Source organism: Podarcis melisellensis (assembly GCF_964234715.1).
Source record: "Podarcis melisellensis genome assembly, chromosome: 7".
Taxonomy (NCBI): domain Eukaryota; kingdom Metazoa; phylum Chordata; class Lepidosauria; order Squamata; family Lacertidae; genus Podarcis; species Podarcis melisellensis.
Genome location: NC_138539.1, coordinates 58,377,848 through 58,399,753, shown reverse-complemented (window position 1 = coordinate 58,399,753; position 21,906 = coordinate 58,377,848). Strand labels below are relative to the sequence as shown.

Sequence of the window (21,906 nt, the reverse complement as noted above, 5' to 3'; positions counted from 1 at the left end):
AAGTTATAATCCAGTTATGCTGTGCTGATGCAGATTGACTTTCTATAAAAATAGGTATAGTAAGGACTGTAAGGGAATCCTGTGATTTCCATCATTCCAGTAGATTGGAGGAAAAGGGGGCAGTAATGGAATTGAGGTGGGGAGAGTAATGTAAACAGTATACTCCAGCTTTAGGTATAGCCACACCAGCATATGATTTCTAGAAGTGCATTACTTCCTTACTTAATTTGTTACTTAACCTGCAAAAGCCATAATGTCTTGAACTTCCAAGTCAACTTTCTATAAAATAGTCAGACACAAACAAAAGAGGAGGGGCATGATTCTCAATCTACTCCACTGTTCTCCGCTGGTCCATAATGTGACGTAAGCTACACCAGTGAAGTAACCAGCTACCAAGAGAACAGTTTACAACTTGCAGAAATTTCCTATCCAACAGGTTTGTTTAGCATCTATGCGCATCTATGCATTGCCAGAACTGCAGCATTTTCTTGTTTTTGAAATCATTTCTTAACATCAAAATTCTGTCAGTTTTGGAATTAAAAATTTCAGTAATTAATGGGTGATTTTTGTTTTTTATAAATTGTTCCATCTTGTACATGCTGCCTGGTGCTTGTTCAAGTACTATCAGAAAAGTATTAGGCAATATTTTAAGGAGGGGTAAACAAGACAGTAAAGGTACCTGGGAGAGTAAGAGAACTGTCCTTTCCCAGATCGCTACTGATGGAAAACCTTTTATAACTAAAGAACCTTCTGCTCTGTGTAAATATTGAGAGTGGGGGCAGATACTTTATGGTGTGTTCAGTGGGTATTGCCATAGCAGTAAAATGATTAAAAGTGCTTTTTAACCTAGGCTGGGTTTTGTCTCTGTGTCTCCCTGCCCACCCCCATGTAGATTGTGCAGACTCCCTTAGTGCACTTTCATAAGCATGATGATTGAATTTGAAAATGATAATGGATTTAAACCTTGATAATTTATACACAGCAATTCTAAGCACTTATGCCAACATATCTGCCTGTTGACATTACCTAGCATGTTTTATTGCATAAGGCTGTCATGTGTTGTTCTAAGCTCTTGGGTCCTGGCACAGCCTTAATTAGACCTGGGCTATTGCAGTAAATCTCCCAAGTCACAAAAAATTAATTTGGAGAGTCTAAATAGCCTCAGATTTGTTCTTATTTAAAAGAATTCTATATTTTCAAGAGTTGCTCCACTCTGTAACCAGCTGCTGATGTCTTAGAATAAGGTCAAGTGTCTTCATCATAAATGTCACTTAGAGCTTTTAAGGAATGTTTGGTGCTTTTATGAATTGTAAAGCATCTTTTATATCACATTGTGTAGCTTGAGCCCTAAACAGAGTAAGTAATACTTCTAAGATACGTAATTCTCTTTAAATACAAATATATCATTCTTTCTTTCTTTTTCAGCCAGCTCTGTCTCTCTAAGATATGTTGTCATCACAACATCTAAGCTATCATAAAAAATTATTCTTTACACATGGGACAGTGAACCAGAGGTACAAATTTGAGCTATGCTAATGAGTTGGGGCTTTAGTCCCTCTGGTCAGTGTCCAGTCCTCTGTGCTATGCCACTTCACAGTTGTACTACTTGTCAATAATAATTTTGAGCCACAAAATAGAAATTGCATCAGCCGTTTGTTTTAGGCAGCCAAAGCGGTCCCTTTTGCCATATTTTTGCTTCTGAGTAACAGTTGCAGTTCCCAGATTGCTGTCTTGAGAGGATTGCTGATAGTATCACATCTGTGTGGTCTTTAGTTTTCCCCCATTGGTCTGAGCTGAAGTTTGCTTTTGAAATGTCAATTAGTCCATCTGTTCTGCATAAAGACAGCCTTCATCACCACCTTTCTTTTTTATATGTTTGCAATAAATGCCTTCATTCTCTTCCCTATCAGCTTCTGAAGCAAGGACTCAAGCTCCTGAGAGACATTCATGTAGCCTGTCATCTTCCAAATCCTTGTATTTCTTTACTTACTTTAATTATGTTTTGTTTTTCTTTAATCCACCTGCTTGCTGTATTAAAACTTTACAAAATTATTAGATTTGTGCACTTCTTAAGTAGTTTTAGAAACTGAGATAGAAAGCTATTTGTCTCATGAATCCTGGAACCTATGTTACGGGCGCAAAAACAGGATGGCTAGTCGCTATTTTCCAAGTGCAGCAGCACTTTCTATTTATTTTTCTGAAATGTATGAACTAATATACATTTCACATCAGTGAAGCATTGTTAATATCACATTTTTAATTGGACACCACAAGCATAAATGGGACTCAGCCCCTGCAATCGTGGCTAAAACCATAGGTCATTTGAATATTTAATATTTATATATACCGGTGCATGTGTGTGAAATAGATATGTAAAGTATTGTACTAGATTTGAACTTACCTGTTTGGGGTAGGGAGAGGAGGCAAAGTGGAACATGGAAGGCAGCAATCAGCGAGCTAGCATTTTGGGGAGGTGAAACAAGGCAAAACAGCATGGAAGGCAGCAGCTAACGATCTTACTTTGGAGTTATCCTCCTGCGCCCTCTGTGCCAGCAGCAGCAATTTTAATCTTGAATCTCAAGTTGCCATACATGGCACCAAGACTTCTCAAATTGTCCACAATCAGACAATCCCCAGTCACAATATGCCCCTGTCTCCTGGCTGATTTCGAGCACTGTTCTTAAGCTGATTCCTGATGGCAACCTACAAATAAAAATACAATTTGAAATACATAGATGCAGTCTTATACAATAATATCAACATATCATCCCTTGATATTACAAAACTATGGTAAGAAAAAGCTTCCTGGTACTAAAAACAAAAAATGGCAACCTCAATAAGCCACAATAAAACTATCAGCAGCTTGTTAACATTATATGTGAAATATATATTTTACTTACACGGTTCATATGCATACACATGCACGAGTGACTAGTGTTTTTCTTATCCAAGTAGAACTGATATCCAGAGAACTACCATGAGATGTTTCCTTGGCATAATTGTTAATCTACTCTTCATAGTGTTTGCCACCTCTGAACCTGCCATGATGGAGTGCATGTTCTGCATATGAAAAGTTCCAGCTTCAATCTATGGCATCTCCAGCTAGCACTAGAAAAGACAAAAACTTTCTGAAACACTGGAGAGCTGCTGCTAGTCAGCACTGAACTTGATAGGTCCATGATCTGACTATGCATAAGGCAACCCTTCCTTTTTTCTTCCCGAGCTCCTCCTGATACTTACTGCCCTTCCTGTCTGAGGCAAAAGATAGCAAAGGCTAGAGGTGTAGGAGAATGTGCCATTGAATGCTACAACTTGAAAGGTGAGAGCACAAAGCTTGCAATAAACTCTTCTTGCCTTTTTACCCCAGGAAGCAGGCTGAGCTATGGTCTCCTCAGTCCACCAGAGGTTCTTTGCATTAATCATTGTTGGGCTTAGTGAATGCTAAGAAGGAAAATCTTGTAAAATAATGAGTCCATGAGCAAGACAAGCTAAGGCTTGGTATGAGTGTTTAGTTTAGTTAGTGTCTGTGTTAAATAGGCCTTATACATAAATTGAAACAATAAGTCTTGACCTCTGGCTTATCATCTAAAAAATATGAGCCATTGCAGAAGGTGAGTGGAGGGAATGGAAATCATCAGTTGGATAATGTCGGAACAAAACGTTAAAAGATACTTGCATCCAGTGGGAGCCAAATGCATCTTCTTTCCTGGTGTTTCTCGGGCCCCAGTCAGAGCAGAGTTCTTTCCAGCAAAGAGAGAGGAACTTGCTCCCTCAAGCTGATGACTTTAGCCAAGCTAGACTTCCCCTTGCTGTGACAGTCTACCTAGGAGGGAGAGGGTGCAATCTTCCAGAGACCCTTGATGGATGGCTTTTCTCTTTGAGTCAGCAGTGATGCATTAGTTGCACTGCTATATCAGGAACACAGCATTACTCTGGGGTGCTGTATATCGCATGACTTGTTTAAGCCTGCGGCAGTAAGTGAAGTATTAGGCCCCAGGCCCTGACACAAATTCAGTTGTGTAATTGCACATTACTTCCAGTTGGATTAGAAATGAACCAATTTCTTATCTGTTGCGTACCATTGGTTTCTACAAGCGGAGATGGATAAAGTGGGCATCTAAATGCACTCTGAGGGCTGTAATTGGCTTATAAAATTTGAGCTCTTTGATTACCCTTCTCCAAAAAGCACTTTATCTTTTTTAATGTCTCTATGACTGTCTGTTTTCATTCTCTTCTCCAGATGAGAGCCATACTTTGGGGAAGTCTTTTTCCCTGTTCTGTCATAGTTGTTCTGATTTCCAACTGTGAGGCACATCACTTCGGATTCAGTTCAGTTTAAAAGTTGAAAGGAAAGTGGTGCTAGAAAATATGGCGCTGTGTAATCTTCGCTGTATTGTGAATCAACCATTATTTTACTTTCTGTTGTGGTTTTATGTATCTTTTTGTCTTAATTCATGCTACTTCATAATCTTGTTCACGCCTCGTATTTACCATTTCTAACTCCAGGGACCTTTACTGAATTATCTTTTTAGCAGGTTTACTGTCCCTACAAACATGAATGGACATTATTTTCCCTTCTTGATGTAGGTTTTCTGCTTCGTACAATATTTTTGGAAGTTTATGGAACTGGAGTATAAGGAAAGAATTTAAGTGGGGGCGAATGCAAGAGAAGTATATCCTTTGCTATTCAGCTGTTGGCTTGAGTTAAAACAAGAAGCTTACCAGCACTGAGCATCTTGACTTTTAATAGCCTTCTATTAACCAGAGATTAAAATCCATTCACTGAGGTGGGGAAAATGAAATTTTAGAATGGCTTACTGGGGAGATGGGTTCATTTTCAGTACAATGAACATCAAGATCTGCTGCAAATTATTTTTGTGCTCATCTAGCAGACTTTTCAGCTGTGCATTTTTAAAAGTTGTGTACCTGCTCACCTAATTTTTCTCCAGATACTTCTTTTAGACACACTGTATTTCTTCAAGTACTTCTTTTAGACTTTACCACTGCCAGCAGAAGGCAATCTGGCAGTGGTGCTGAAGCTTAAACAACCGCATTTAACAATATGTTGTGGGGTTAGGGAGAACTGATTTATAAAGTAATGCTTTCTACTTCCTCCCTAGGTGTTTGAATGCATGTACCTACTGCAAAACTAAGCATGCCAGAGGAGATCTCGCAAGTTATCCTATTGAAGAACTGGTAAACAGAGCCAAACAATCCTTTCAAGGTAAGCTTTTTTTTGTTTTCTTTTGTTTTCTAAAACTTCAGTCTGGTTTGATCTACCAAATTTATATCAGTGTGTATAAAGTAGTATTTGCTAAGAAATCCCATCATCCTCAGCACACATGGCCAGTGGTTAGAGATAATGAAATTTGTGATCTAGCAACATCAGGGTTGGGAAGGCTGTGCTAAACAGAGCAAAATCACACAAAAAAGACAGCCCATAGTACTGCAAGATGATCAGCACCAGGCAAACTTACGGGAATTGCTCCATATAAGCAACAAGTGTAACGTGTCTGTAACCAGTGGTTTTTATTGAAGGAATCTGAAACTGTTCAGCCTTTCTTATACCAGTAAAGCATGTTGTCATATTGTTAATTGTTATATTGTAAACTACCCTGTGATCCTTGGATGAAGGGCGGTATAGAAATTTAATAAATAAACAATTCAATAGAAGTTGCATAAGGAGGTTAAAATTCAAATCTCATTATGCTGTTGACTGTAGGCTCTCTTAACACTTTGTTGTCTGGTTCTAAGCTGCCTAGTTACTGAGTGGCAACAGCTTAACCAAGTCAAGGGCATCTGGAAAGGCTGTTAAACCTCTTGTCTTCCCAGCTCCACTGTAGTTTCAGCAAAGGCCAAAGATAGGATTTTGTGGGGAAACAAAACTTCACTCTCTTGTAGTTTTCTAGCTGAAATGAAAACTGGAATGGTAACATGTACTGAAGTGCTGTGCATTACCGTATCATTCTACTGTCAATCCTCCCCATGCGTCTGCTAGATAAACATATCCAGAATTTACCTGAATTCATTAGCTGGTGCCCGCTGGACCTGGTAGGACTATTAGGAGGTCTTGGGGGGCATTCTGGTTCTCTCCCCATCCTCCTGTCTTGGAAAAATACTGTGGACACTTAAGAAGTGCAGTCTTACAGATCTGTAGTCATATTTCCTGGTAGTAAGCTGCGTTGAACATAATGGGGCTCCTGAGTCAGTGTGTATATGATTGTGTTGTAGATTTATTAGTAAAGCAAATGCATCAGGTGATGTTCTTAGATACTTGGGTTGTCTAATTTCCAGTAAGGCCGTAGATAGCTCTGTTGGTTAGAGCCTGGTTCTGATAACGTCAAGGCTGCAGGTTCAAGCCCCATAAGGGACAACTGCATATTCCTGCATTTCAGGGGGTTGGACTAGATGATCCTCAGGGTTCCTTCCGGCTCTATGTTTCTATGTCTATGTCTGGTTTGTTTTAAGTAGCCAAAGGCCCAGGAGAAAAAGGTTCAATTATTGATCTCAATCATACACTCTTTTCTGTGTGGGCTTTGCTACTTGCTTCACCAGAAAAGAAAACTACAAAGTTTTGATTTTCATTCCCATAGAGCTTTTCCTACTAAGAACTTCCTGATGACAATGTAAGGTTTGGTATATCTAACCCTTTATCCTCTTGCTTTGAAATACTGCCGTCTTATTCTTTACCATTGTTTAAAGTTTGTTTTGGGTTTCTTTTTTGACATACAGCAACGTTGGACGCTTTTTGCTTTGACTTTTTTTCCTTTCTCTTAACTGGCGTAGCATTAAACAATTTATATATCATGGCATTGTTTCACTGTCTTTTGTTGAAGTCCCTTAAGACTTTAAGTGACATGTTGTTCGGCATAATGGAAGGAAGGTCAACAAAGAGGGAGCCTGTTTGTACTTGGCAGTGCAAGTATTTGCTTTTGATTAAATCCAAAATATATTTTTTTACTGTAGTGTTTGCTGAAGATCATTTAGTGCCTTATTTAATAAATGTCGTTCTGCTTTCATTATACACTCAAGACCTGAGTGACACACTTGATAGCCACTTGATAACTGGATGACCACTGCTCTGCCCAGCAAGTAATTTATGTATTAATTGATTCTATTATTGTAATATTCTCTGAAGTTATTTGTACAGAAGGCTATAAAATGTACTCACTAAACAACCATACCTTATGTGAGGTCTTGGTTTAAGATAACTTGGGTAGCTTAATTTATTCTATTATCTCTTCCAACCCTTTTCTCATACTTTTGGCCCCAAAAGTTCTGATATACCAGATTGAACAGGAATGCCTTCTCAAGATGGTTAACTTAAAATTTGCTTTGTTGCTCCCTTTTGTATATTAAAAATGTTCAGGACTTGGCTGCTGACTCTGCTAATGTAGAAACACTTAATGCCAAGATAAATATTTTGATACCAGTCTGTTGGTTTCTTAAAGCTCCACAGGACAGCATGAAGAATTAGGGTTTGTTCTTTTTCATTATCCCATGTAATGCTTCCTAATGGCTCTTCAGGAAAAACAAATGTATTTGCAGACTTCGGACTATTATTAATTTAGGTAGCCATGAATACTACTGTGCAACACAAAAACAAGCATATTAAGCTACGTTTTTAACAGAGGCTATACTATAAACCAATAAGGCTACCTTAGATTGTAACATTAAATAAATTCTATTAACTATGAGCATAGGCCAGAATCTGCTCCTTTGTGATTATTGATGGCATGGAGAAGATCTCCACAAGACTCAGCAAATGATAACAGCCACAGGCAAGCTTCTTCATAATGGCAGTTTTGTGTGTAGAACTCTTTAGTGGCTTTGCGGTGTGAAAACACATGAGAAATATTAGCTTTCCTAGGGTTGCTCAAATGCTAGAGTGTTTTAAAACACCAGATGCAAGAGTATGTTGGAAAGGTAGAGTGGAATTCACCTTTTGCCAGCATACTTTCAAATGGTACTTATTTTATAGTTGAAAACCCTCTAAATAAATAATTGAAATATGTTCTGGCAACCTTGGAGTGCCGTCTTAGAGCAAGTGACTGTTCTAAATAATATTTGTCCATAGGAAAGTGTGCCTGTTTTGTGATTTCATCAAGGATTATCCCTGGTATTTATAACCCTTCAGACTAAAGTGTTCTATGGGAAATTGAAAGCAGGTACAGGTGCATTGCATGAAGTGTTATTGTTTTAATCCCCATCCCACTATTTTTAAGGTGTTTACGTGATTTGCCTTTATTTTTATTTCAACAGTTGTTTTATTAATTGGGTTATTAGCACTGCAAGAGCAGGAAGGCTAAAACTGATCATTTTCTCTGCCTTGTATTGAACACCCTCCTCTCTGTTGGATCTGGGTTGCAATTAGTTACAGTTATGCCCAGACGCTAGTAATGCTATGTTATCTTTACCTTTTAAATGCAGTAGCTCTGAGAAATTCCATCTGTTTGATAGGCTAAATGAGAACCATTGCCTTTCAGAAGTGACCACCATAATCCATCCTGCTGCCAAAGAATAGCTCCGATTCTAAAGCCTCTGCAAAATCTTGATGAAGTTGATGGTGCTATTATGATTTAATGATGCTAGTGTGGCATAACGTAAAATGTTGCACAAGAACTGTGGAGATTTCTCATTATGTGAACCTTGTGTTATTCACCATTTCTCAACCTGGGATGAGGATTCTGTATTTCCCTGAGCTGCATTGGAAGAGGAAATACATCGTTTTGTATTGAAAATGTTGCTATTCCATTATTGTATGTGGCCTTTTATTGAGATGGAACAAGGAAACGTGGCAGTATGATGGGACAATGAAGGAAAGCTAGGGAGAGGCATGGGTAACAAAAAGATAGAGGAGGAAGAGGAAACAAGGGATGAAGAAGATCAAATCTACTCTGGCACTCTTTATAGATTACAGCAGAAGCATGAGAGCTGTTGTTTCATCGGCTGTGACATTTATAGGTTTAACATTCTCTGGGTGGGGCTACAGGTGAGAAGGCCACATTCGGGTGAGGACGACTGATATGAGAGGCCTTGCCCATATGGTGCCACGTCTTTAGATATTACATCAGTACATGTGAAACTGAATTCCCTGCCACAAAAAGCAATCTGTAAAGGCCCATTATACTTAAGGTTCATTTTGGTTGGGCGTTGAGTTCTAAGAAATTGAGCCAAAAATCTTCATGGAAAGTTTGATTTTGATGAGAGATCTGGAGAATATGTGTACGTAAATTATGTAATTAAGGTTAGGGGTTGTTGTTTTCTTGACAATGGCGACAGTGTTTCACCACTTTGTTTATATTAACCTGTGTTTCAAATGGCAAGAACTTTAAGATACATTGCTACATAAGTATGTTTGATGAGTAAAAGCGGGGAAATTACTTGATGCTATGTAACATTGACCACCTTCAAAATCACAATTTTTAAAAAAGTATTACTCACCAGCTAAACTTTATAAAACCTTCCCAGAAGCACAGCTCAGAGGCTGAACATTGCTTCTGGATTTTGTGTAATATTTCTGTTTGTGTTGTGGTAAATGTCTGTATATAGGATGGTTTCCATGGATTTACAGTATGGCAGACAACAGAGAAATGTTGCGTAAGCGAGTGGCTTGTTTGTTAAATGATATTTCTGCTTGCTTTTCATAGTCTGAAGGCAAGTCTTAGGCACAGGGTTGAGAAGGCACCTTAGTTTGTGGCTGAAACCTTTTTTAGACAGATTAATGTTGGCTTGCTTTCAGTATGCTCCCTTCTCAGCAGGCTTTATTGTGGAGAGCTGAAAACTCTTCTTTTTCCCTTGAAAAATAACAGCATGTTTTCGTGTGGGTTTGATTTCACCCCATGAATACTTGAGTTTTATCTAAGTTACCAGGCAGCATAGGATGGAAAGGGGAATGGTAATAACCAGCACCATGAATTGCACCCAGAAATGGACTGGGAGCCAGTGCAGCTCATACAGTAATGGAGACAAAAAAGCACCCCGAAAAGCAGCAGATGGATTAAAGTCCAGCTTTAAATAACCACAGTCATTAAAAGGCCTGAGCAAATAAATAAGTTTTCACCGGGCATACACTTGGGAAACCCAGCCAGATGGATGGGGTGGAAATAAAAATAAATAAATAAAGATGATGCCAGGCAAGTAAGGTGGTTTCTCAAGTCAGTATGGAGACAAAAAACAAAGCTCTTTTCAGGGGTGGGAGACTTCAGGCCTGTTGGCCAAATGTGGCCATCCGTACTTCACTATTTGGCCCTTGTGATTGTCCATAGGCTGCACCTTCTCCCCAGCCGCCGTCCCTGCAGGCCTTTCTTCACTTCTTTCCTCAGTGTGTTTGCCTAGCTAACCTGGATAGAGGACAGAGAAGTGGATACGAGTAGGAACTCCACCAACTTTTTCTGTCGTCCCTGAAAGTTGCCCACATCCAAAAAAGGTCCCCCACCTCTGTATTAATGTTGGGAGAAGGCGGTCCTTCAGGTTTTGGTGGGATTTAAAAAGCACCACTTTGAATTATGCTCAGAAATTGACCAGCTGCCACTCAGCTAGACCAGCATAATATGTTCCATACAACTAGTCATAGTTAACATTCTTGCTGCTGCGTTTTGCATTATCTGCAGTTTCTAAACAGACTGTTCCATGCACAGCATATATGGTATAAACACAATGTTAGCTGTGCATGGATAACAGTGGGGACAGCATGGCATTCAAAAATGTAAGCTGTGTCTCAAAGCGCTGTAGCTTCTGTGGTCTCTGATTAGCTATGATTTCAGCTGGCTCAATAGAACCTTGGATTCTAGACCAATTTGTAACATGTAATTTGAATGAGAAAGAATAATTGCATATTTTTAGGTGACAGATATGATTGCAAGTACAGAAATGTTTTTTATGAGGATACTATACAGGCATTACAGTCTAGCCTTTGCTTAACTGGACAAGCTACTTTTATGTTTAATTCTTATGTCATAGAAGAGTTCAAGACCAATAAGAAAATTAACTTTGTTGCCACACACACAAAAGCACACATCCTGTGATGTTAAAAGTAGCTTGGAGAAGCAGGGACACTAAGACACAGCTCTGGGGTGTGTTGTTTCTTTGAACAATACCCATGGCACTAGGAGATGATCAGCTCTTCTCTCCTGTGATAGAAAGCAATTGCCCTGTCTCTCACTGCCTCTGGTGTTCTGGTGGAGCAGTGACAAAGCACCTGTACACACTGGGTATGCTAATTTGGCACAGCTGATTTGCATAATTGGTACAACTGATCTTTTGTAGTCATTGCCAGTATTTGAGGACCTGGAACTTGTCAACCCTAGAGGCAGCAATAATGTATGGCTTAACTTCCACATAATATTGGGCATTTCTACTTTTTTTGCACCAATTGTAAAGCTATTTCATATTCAAAAAAGCGTAGAAATGGATAGTGATGGATGTTGCAGGATAATCAGGATTTAAATCCAGCCAGATGGATGAGGTATAAGTAAATAGTAGTAGTAGTAGTAATAATAATAATAATAATAATAATAATAATAATAATAATAATAAGTGTATTGTTGGTTAAGGGAATATCTACCTGTAACTGTTTTAAGAGAAGATTAAATTTGTAAAATTGATTAGATATAAAACCTGCATGAAAGATAAATTTCACAATCAGATTATAAAAATAAAAATGGAAAGTGATGTGTGATGAATGTGGCATAAACATAAAATCTGTTTCATGTGCCCTTTAGAGAGTTTTTACATTTATGCATTTATTTGGCAAACACTGATATACGTATCAATGAAGCTTGATTGCTGAACGTTTATGCTTCTTTTTATGGCATACACTTGTGTTAAAATAAGTGTAGATATTTATTTTCAATATGTCTTGTATAAACCAGATCTTTACAAGATTATGATCCATATCACATTCGTGGGGTGCTCCAGCATTGCCAAAAGAGGGATTTAGTTCGTATAAAAGTACAAGTTGTGCTGCTTTTAATTTAAGTTGTATTTGTAATCTGTTTTTGCTTTGCTTTCATTTGCAGACCAAGTGCCCCAAAGGAGAAAAAAATAAATAAACCCACTCTTGTTTCTGGTTTATTTGCAAACCGGGTCAGACGCCTTTGATTAGGTCTCAGCTGGAGCATAATTTGAATCTTGACAGATTGAACCTAAGCAGCAGGCTTTCTCCAGCTCAGCCAAAGCTGGGAGGGGGGAGGGGGGCAGAATAAAAGCTAATTCCAGTTCACAAGCAGAACAACAGTGCTGAATAAATGTGCAACTGTTAATGAATAGCTATTTCAAATATTTACAAAAGACTGAGGAAAAAGAGATTGGCATCCCAGGCAGCTGTTCTAGGAAGGAACTATTAAAAATAAAGATCAAAAATAATGCTCAAATGCTAATATATCCATCAAATATCACATGAACTGGGGTGCGGGTGGGAAGATAGCTTCAGAGACTGTAGACTGGATCTCATGTAGCCATTTTACACCATTCTATAGACAGCTGTATTTAGCTTCTCTTCCCCAATGTTAAGGTTTAGCAGATCACCAGGGCCAATAGGAATAGGAACAGACACCTCAAACATGTGTGCGTAGGATCTTGAACTTTTTGACATTCACCTACCCTTATTCTAATTCAAGCCACAAATCTGTTTTCACTGGATTAACTAATGGAGGGAGGTGGAAATGCATACTTTCTAAAATATTTGGGTTGCATCCAGTGGTATCGCACAGCTGACTGTAGGGTGTTGCTCAACATAATGGGGAGAGAAGCAATTTCGGGGGGAGGAGCAATACGAATCAAATCAAATCAAATTTTATTAAACGGTCACAGACCAAAACATTTTTTTTTTCTTCCAGTAGCACCTTAAAGACCAGCTAAGTTAGTTCTTGGTTGGTCTTTAAGGTGCTACTGGAAGAAAAAAAAAATTTGTTTTGACTATGGCAGACCAACACGGCTACCTATCTGTAACTGGTCACAGACCAGATTAACTCGTACAGCTAGTCAGCGAAGCATAACACCGGAAAAAACAAAGGACAATTTCAATACAGATTAGGCCATAACAGCAATTTAAAATTAGACAGCATAAATAAAATTAAGTATTTGCCTTCGCCTGCATATTGACATTGGAAAGCTCTTGTTTCCTGCGCCTAATAGCGGCTACACAGAATTTGGCAACATTGATCGTAATTTCAGGAACCTTATCTTCTACCAAGGCTCTCATACGTTGGAGTTCTGGTTCATTTTTAAGCTTTTGTAGAACTGGGGCAATAAAGGTCAGGCGTAGATCCTCGTAGTAACTACAGTGCAGCAATACATGCAGACTTGTTTCCACTTCCGATGAGCCACATGGGCAAACACGTGACTTATATGGTTTGCCCTCATTTCTGCCTAGCAGCAGGGCAGAGGGCAGAACGTTAAATCTGGCCAGGGTAAAGGAGTGTCTGTACTTAGGTATTTATAAATCAGCCAGATAATTTGCGGGTGAAAACCCTCTCCCAAAATCTCTAATTGTGGCATGTTTATCCATTTTGCCCATATGACATTGCAACTCTATGTCCCTAATGCGTTGAAGCACTTGACTTTTGGCTCTCTCATATCCTGCCGCTATCAAGATCTGCGGGGAGAATCCCAAGCTTCTTATCTTTTCAAACAGGGAAGCTTTCCAGGTAGAATGAAAGGTGTCTAAGAGTGTTAAAGGAGCCAAACCGGCCGGGGGAAAAATAAGTTTTAACCAGTAGTGTATCTTTAGAATCCACAACTGCGCGTTAACGGGTGGTTGTCCAACTTCTAAGCGGACAGCTATATTAGATACACAGGGGGGGATCCGAACAATACTAATGGGGAGAGAAGCAATACTACTACTAAACTGGTGGGTATTTTTCTGAACCAAAATCTAGCAGTATGAATCTGTGAGACAAGTCTGCAAGTGCACCCATAGTTTTATTGTTTTGCTTGCATCATGGCAGTCCCTGTGGCTTTTAGCACTAAACCACAGCTTGCTGTAAGGGAGTTGCATCCTCAAAAGTGGATGTGGCAGAGATTCCTCAGTTAACTGGCTCCTATATTGCACCTTTTGGTGTTTTGGTCAATGTGAATGTGGAGATGATTCTGGCAGCAATAAAACATGGTGGTGCAAAAAGTCACTTAACCTGCTTCCAGATAAGAGATGCAAAACAGATTAGGCAGACTAACACTATTTTTAAATTGGAATTTCAGATGGCCCTTCATTCCACAGAACCTAAAGGTTCTCAAGGTACAGTAAATGCAACATAGAGGAAACAAAATCTTAACCGGCTGCAAACACATTCAGATACTTGAAATAACTAAAGACCAACAAGAAAATCTCGACAGAGGACGAGATGGTTGGACAGTGTTCTCGAAGCCACAAACATGAGTCTGACCAAACTGTGGGAGGCAGTGGAAGATAGGAGTGCCTGGCGTGCTCTGGTCCATGGGGTCACAAAGAGTCGGACACGACTAAACGACTAAACAACAACAAACAAGAAAATCCATCTATGTTGAAGCTGGCTTCCAAGTTAGCATTTGGAATAGCGTTCTGTTAAGCTAATCCATGTGAATTATACATCTATCTTAGTGGTCGTGCTGAAGCTATGTAGTTTTTTGGGATTATAATCTGGGCACTTAGATTTTTCAAAACAGAGGGAGTAATAGAGAATGAAATCTGGAAATCTGTTTTCGTATTTTATATAAAACACATAGTAAGGATAAGATAAAATTATATTAGGACTTTAATGACTAAGGGCAGTATGCAACTAACTTTGTTCCATCACAGGAAGGATTGTACTTAAGCAATGTAATTTCCCGGCTTCTCCTTGTGTGCCCCCTAAATCTGTTCTCTGGGTTTCTGGATGGAGAGAAAGTTGTAATGTACAAATGGAAATCCTTGCACTGACAGGATGTGAGTTGGCTACCCCCACAAGAGTACAAATCAACACACACACACACACACTATGTTGATTGTTTGAGGAAGTAAGGATGTTGCGTCTGTGTGTTCTCTGCAGGCAGAGGGGAGCACTGCTTAGGTTTTCCTGCCATGGTGGCAGCTCCAGCTCCACCCAGGTACATAGAAGGTTCTTGTACCTGAAGGTTCTTGTAGCAGCAGCAGAAGAAAAGCCACCAAACAGGGAAATTAAGAGGCAAGACCGGATCCGCAACCCCCTTGAATTTCCTATGATATTTAGTCATGTGAAATTCTCTGAGTATTATTGGGGAGTGACAAATTCAGGCCTGGTGTTGAGCAATGTTGTATTAGTGTTAGAGAGTTCTTATTTGGGGGAGTTGAATACGGATGAATAAAATGTGTGTGTTCTACAAACAGAGTTTGCCTTGCAAAATACTCTGTGGAAGTGATACAGTTGGAGAAAATGTTCAAAATTTTGCAACATGTCGAAAAACAAAAACAAAAGTGTGGCAATAATTGGACAGGGGAGGCAACAAAGGTTTTAAGAGGAGGCTCTGTATCTCAGCTGGTGATTGCACATTTATAACTATTGGGACCCTATTGTCTGAGAACAATCTCAATGCATGCGGAACTTAATGACTGTATTCTTTTGCATGATAATGAAGTAGGTTTAGGTTTAGCAAGAAAAAGAGGGAAGCCCACTCCCACCCCTGAGCACTCTCCTGGCAGAAAACATTTTTGCGGTAACCTTGAATTTTCTTGCTTTTCTTGGATTTGGGTTACATCCTTAAATACATTTCAATTTTTACCCTTTAATTTCTTTTAATCTACATGTTGGGTTTAGTTGTAGCTCCTTCCAAATAGTTTGTTTTATGCCTCCAGCTGCTTCCAAGCAGCCATTGTGCTGAATAAGCACTTATTTCAATATGTCCTTGATAAAATTAATGAAAGCATCTGCAGAAGTGGCAGCAGCAGCTGCAGTGCCTTCTGGAAGCCAACTTCTGCTTAACATTGTAATAAAAGGAATAGTTTTGTGCTGGAAGCGAATGTTGACTTACTTCTAGAAAAAAGGGGGATTGCACCTGCCACTGCTAGTCTGGCTATGTGGTTTGTTGATTATATACTCTTGTTAGGCCCATTGTCATTGGCAAAAAGAGGATGATGTCACCTTTATTAAGCTCACTTGGCACCTTTTCGAGTGACAAATAATTTGCCTGCTGTTGTCGTTTTTCTTCTCTAGCATGTGCCTTGTTTTAGAAGCAGGGAGCGTGTCATGTTGTCACAGTTAAATGCTGGAGAAATGTAGAGGTGCATGGAAATAAAAAGGAGTGATGCTTCTAATCACTGTGCATAGTAATGGAGTATAAGTGCACATTTAGGATCATTATCCTGTTACCAGGTGGGGCCCTTGAGCTTTCACGTGTATAGAAACTGTTCAAGGTTGCATAGATGAAGTAAGAGGTACTGCAATACCATCTGCTATTTTCTCATTAATTCCTGTTTCCTAGGCCTAATCCAAATTGTCTTCGAATAGCACTTCAGTGCTTAATCGAGGCTGCCAGATCTAGATCCAGAGGGGTTTTCCTGTACCTTTAAGGGTTGCATAAAAATGAGAATTTCACTATGTATGTTATTCCCCAGCATTGTCGAAAAACTGCAACTGGTAAAAATTTCCTTTCTGTTTAACTTTTAAAGGCACAGCCCTGAAACACTGGATCAAGCAACTCTTGTAAATGCTTTGTTCAAGATAATGTGCTGCACATTTGCCTTTGTAGAGACTCTTCCTGCCAAAAATGTTGTTTCTTTCGACAGCTGCACTCTTAAGCACCTAGAATTTTAACACTTCTAAAAGTCTCAGGTTTATGTCTGGGTCAACTACAACATTTTCAACAGATTTTTAAAAGCACATTGTTGTAACCATAGCACGGGATGCAAATGGTTTTAAAAATAATTTACTAGTAAGCATTGCTTACCAGGAAGGAAAGGCAGCAGGGAAGTTGTGGAGCAGACATACCATATTTTTCGTCCCATAGGACGCACCTAGTTTTTTGGGGGGGAAATAAAGGGGGGGAATTCCCTTTATTTACCCCAAAAACCAGGTCGGGGAAACCGAACCAAGTCGAGGAACAGCGGGGTGGCGGCGCTGCGCCTCCTTGCTGTCCCCCGAGCTTGTGGGGCTGACCGATGACCGTCCGGCGGGCGGGGCGCTTTGCTTCAGGGCGCCCTTCGCGCCGGGCAGCAGGCTGCTATCCGCAGCGTGGGGAGCCCTGCAGGGAACTCCTGCAGGGCTCCCCACGCTGCGGATGCCTGCCCGGCGCGAGGGGCGCTCTGCTTCAGGGTTCTGCTGCGGATGTGTTCCCGAAGCACCGGGTGCTCTGATTTCAGCGCGCCCGGCGCTCCGGGAAGCAGGTTGCTATCCGCAGCCTAGACAGCCCTGCGGGAACTCCCGCAGGGCTGCCTAGGCTGCAGGTGTCTTCCTGAAGCCTGGAGAGCAAGAGGGGTCGGTGCGCACCGACCCCTCTCGCTTTCCAAGCTTCAGCGAAAGCCTGCATTCGCCCCATAGGATGCACCCAGATTTCCCCTTCATTTTTGGAGGGGAAAAAGTGCGTCCTATAGGGCGAAAAATACGGTACTGACAGGAGCACTGGACTGACCTCTGCACCACCTGTTACCTTCTCTTCCTGGTAAGGAAGCCACCTGCCAGGAAGCAGCTCTGTCCCAACCAGCAAGCCACTTCTGGTTTGAATCTAGAGGTAAAATGTGAAGTTGTAGAAATACTAAAGAAGACTGAAAAATGGCTTGTAACTGAAATCAGAACATACAAGGCCATTTTGAAGCCGTTTTGGGATCTCCCCTTGGGCTTGTATAAATTTAACATTATCTCTAGTACAGCGGTACCTCGGGTTACAGACGCTTCAGGTTACAGACACTTCAGGTTACAGACTCCGCTAACCCAGAAATAGTACCTCGGGTTAAGAACTTTGCTTCAGGATGAGAACAGAAATCATGCTCCGGCGGCGCTGCAGCAGCAGGAGGCCCCATTAGCTAAAGTGGTGCTTCAGGTTAAGAACAATTTCAGGTTAAGAACGGACCTCCAGAATGAATTAAGTTATTAACCTGAGGTACCACTGTACATATCAATCAGCTCCAACATCACTCATCAGGCAAAAACAGGTGAAAGATTAGAAGCAAGCTTGCATCTCAGAAAGCAACAGCTTTCAATGGTGCTTTTACATATTGCTTGATAACTTTCTTTCTAAAGAGGCTGTAAGCTCCCTTCTTTAAAAATGCTCAAGGGTCTGGCTCTGAGCCCAGGATGGCAATATGCTTGATCCCGCCACTACCTGTCAGTGGCCCTAATTTTAAGTCAGCTGCTTCCACGGTGAGACAGTTTTATTCGGTTTATATTGTCCTTTTAAGATTGTGCCAGGCAGACTGTTGTTTTTGTGTGCTGGCTAATTTTAAAGTTGGAGGTTTTTTGGGGGGGATTCTAAACTGGGTTTTGTATTGTTACAATACAGTATCCTGGGTTTGCTGCTTTGTGGAGAGATTCTCTTAGAAAGTGGAATAAAAATCTATTAAATAAATAACCTTAAACTGCTTTCTTTTCACTTCTACTCATCTCCCATTTTCCTTCAGAACATAACTTAGTATGACGCACCTGTGTATGTATTGAATCTGAAGATAAATGGTCTTTTCCCAAAAATAGGCAGAATCAGAAGGCATTTATATAGAATTAATCTGGCTCCTATACTGTAAATTAGATAGTAACATTTAACATCTTTTGTCTAATTTTGTTTATTTACCTACTCACTTTGAATTATTCACTTCTTTTACATACCTAATTTTAAGAGATTTTCCAGACACAAGAAAATTGTAAACACAAGGAAATCATGCAACATAGAAGAAAACAACACATGAGAGAGAAAGAGAATGAGAGATGTAGAGACACATCTATAAGGCTGTTGTTGTGCCCCCAAGTATCTTGCCACGTGTGTAGCTGCTAAAACAAGGATGAGTATCCTGGTGCCCTCCAGATGTTGCTGGACTACTCCCCATTATTCCCGACAACTGGCCACGCTAACAAGGGACTTAGGGGAATTGTACTCTAGCAGTACAGTGGTGCCTCGCTAGACGAAAAGAATTCGTTCCGCGATTCTCTTCGTCTAGCGGTTTTTTCGTCTTGCGAAGCAAGCCCATTGACAGCTTAGCGGATTAGCGCTACAGCTGTCAAGCGGCTTCCAGCGATCAGCTGTTAAGCGGCTTATCAGCGGAACAGCTGATAAGCGGCTTAGCGGCTTAAGAAAAGGGCGAAAAAAGTGGGAAAAACCCCGCGGGGGATGCAAGATTTTTTTCGTCTTGCGAAGCAACCCCATAGGGAAATTCGTTTTGCGAAGCGCCTCCAAAACGGAAAACCCTTTCGTCTAGTGGGTTTTTCGTCTTGCAAGGCGTTTGTCTTGCGGGGCACCACTGTACCTGGAGAGCTGCAGATTCACCGTCACTGCACTAAAATTTCAATCCTTGAGGCAAGTTATGCTATTCCTCCTTTAGTCATCCCACTTCAGCAAATGATGGTTCATTGAAACTACTTGCATAATTCAAGTGTATTTATCTAATCAGAATCGATGTATAAAGATCCTTAGCTGTTGATTCTGAGGAATTCATCATAGCGCTAAGCAGATCCCTCTGTCAGTGCAAGCATTTCTGCATGTCTGATGGAATTATCTGCCCACTTATTCCCTTGCATTCTGCTCCGGTGTTTCTCCTGACCACCCTCTCCTGAACCAGTTGTGGGGCACCCTCAATTTTTACTTTGAGCTTCATAGATTTCAAAACAATGAAATATTTGCATGCATTTCAAAATATTCCTCAGTGCTTTCACTTGTTAAAATTCTTTCTTGATTGAGTGCATGTATTCTCAAACATCAGTTTATTTCACCTGATCCATGGATGGGGATCCTTTACTTGCCCCAAATATTTGTTGGACTCCAATTCCCATCAGTCTCATCCAGCATGGCCAGTGGTCAAGGATGATGGGAAGTGTAGTCCAAGAGTATCTGGTGGTTCACAGGTTTCCCATCCCTAATGTAGAAGATGGAGTCTAATAGGCAAGTCAGAGGAGTCAGATATTGCAAGAGCAACAAACTTGGCAGACTCTTAAATTACCGTATTTTTCACCCCATAGGACACACTTTCCCCCCTCCAAAAATGAAGGGGAAATGTGTGTGTGTCCTATGGGGCAAATGCAGGCTTTCGCTGAAGTCTGGAGAGCGAGAGGGGTCGGTGTGCACCGACCCCTCTCACTCTCCAGGCTTCGCGCAGATCTCCGCAAGCCGTGGGAGCCTGCGCTGGGCTCCCACGGCTTGTGGAGAGTTGCCTGTTCTGGGGGCTGGGGTTGGGGGAAGCTCGGGCTGGGGGAAAAATAATTTCCCCCCCTTTATTTCCCCCCCAAAAAACTAGGTGCGCCTTATGGGACGGTGCATCCTATAGGGCGAAAAATACGGTACACTCCTTCACCAAATAACTGAAGATTCTGCACCATTTGAAATTACTTTCCCAACATCCAGTCCCAAGATTGTTACTTATTTAGCAATCCAGTCAAATGCAGTAGCAGTGCAGCAAGAGGTAGATCTACTATGAAGTCCAACAAGAGGCCTGATTTTGGTATCGCACAGGGCACCACTGAAATTTGAGACACCAGGTTTTGCCAGTGAGTGCAATCAGTGCTTGAACAGAAGAAGTTTACACCAGCATGAATGGGCCGTAACAATTTTATTTTTTATAACCGCTTTTTAAAGTGTTTACATTTTCCCCTTACTCCAAAAAAACAAACAAAAACAAACAACCCAACAACAACAACCACCCCAAAACCATTTAATGGTTTTTAAAAATTTCTTCCAAGCTTTCCAGTATTTCCTCCCCCTCCATTAATTCCAGGCCTTGGGGTGGAGACCTTTGTTCTTGGCCTTCGCATCTCTATTTAATACCAAAGAGCAATCCTAACTACAAAAACGTACTTGTTCCGAAAAAAGATCCTTCTTAAGATGCATGTCTTAAGAAGCCTTCATTTCCATTGGTAAAAGGTTAAGATACGCTTGCCAAATCAGTGGGAAGCAAGATGTGTGTGGGAGAGGGAAGAGAATGATCAATACGTCATGAAAACACCACATACTGAATTGCCTGAGCCCTTGAACAGTACATGAACTTGTGTTAAGGGTTTTATTTTGGGATTTCGTAATGAACTGTTGGTGGCTCTGGGAGAGGAAGGGAGGATTGATTTTGTGCTAGCCTCTTTTTCCTCCTCCTCCTCCTCCTCCTCCTTGAATCATAGTTATTTCCTAGGTCATTTGATAACATAAAAATATGCAGGCATCTTATTTCTAAGTGTGAAATATTTGTGAAATTATAATCTCAAATATTTATGAAAGATTTGGATTGCAGTTCTGTTGGCATTCTTTTCCTAAAGCAGCCTGTAAGTTTGGCAAGGGGAAAGGCAGGGGGAGGTGTTCTTCGAGACATTTCCTTTAGAGACTTTTCCGATTTATTCCAGATGTTTCCTTGATAGTTTCATCTGCACAACACTCCCACTGCCCATATTTATCAGTGTTTTGGTAACAATTGCTATTATTCAGTAAGGTCTTTCACTACTCATGTGTTAGAGCTCTTAACAATCTTTTTTAATAGCCCACACACGTTTCCACAAAATTTTGCTTTCTTCAGTAATTTTGAATGTATTTCCTTATGTGGTTTAGTAGGGAACTCCAGGACTTAATGGTAGAATTAGTTAAAAGCATGGGGGATGGGCAACTTTCAGCCCAGAAGAGGGCAGCAGTGCTATTCAGAAACTGTTAACTTGTCTTCCTCTGACACCTTGAGCACATTTGAGCATTTCAGAGGTGTATGCTGTATGTGTGTAGAAAATGATCTCTGTGACATTTCCTTAAAGAATTTCTACTGAAAGGTAAAATGTGGTAAATTTTTTTAAATTTTTTATTTTTGCA

General features: G+C 40.5%; 1 protein-coding gene across 4 annotated transcripts in view; it reads left to right on the top strand.

Annotated features, from left to right (window-relative positions):
* The window catches only part of CDKAL1 (CDKAL1 threonylcarbamoyladenosine tRNA methylthiotransferase), a 227,974-nt gene that overhangs the window by 100,041 nt on the left and 106,027 nt on the right, over nt 1–21,906 (top strand). For all 4 annotated transcript variants that reach the window (XR_014170558.1, XM_081919253.1, XM_081919252.1 and 1 more), the window contains one exon: nt 5,121–5,224. Coding sequence is in view for 3 of the 4 variants with exons in the window: in XM_081919253.1 (XP_081775379.1) it covers nt 5,121–5,224 (104 nt within the window). In the remaining variant the exon portion in view is untranslated. The remainder of the gene's footprint in view (nt 1–5,120; nt 5,225–21,906) is intronic.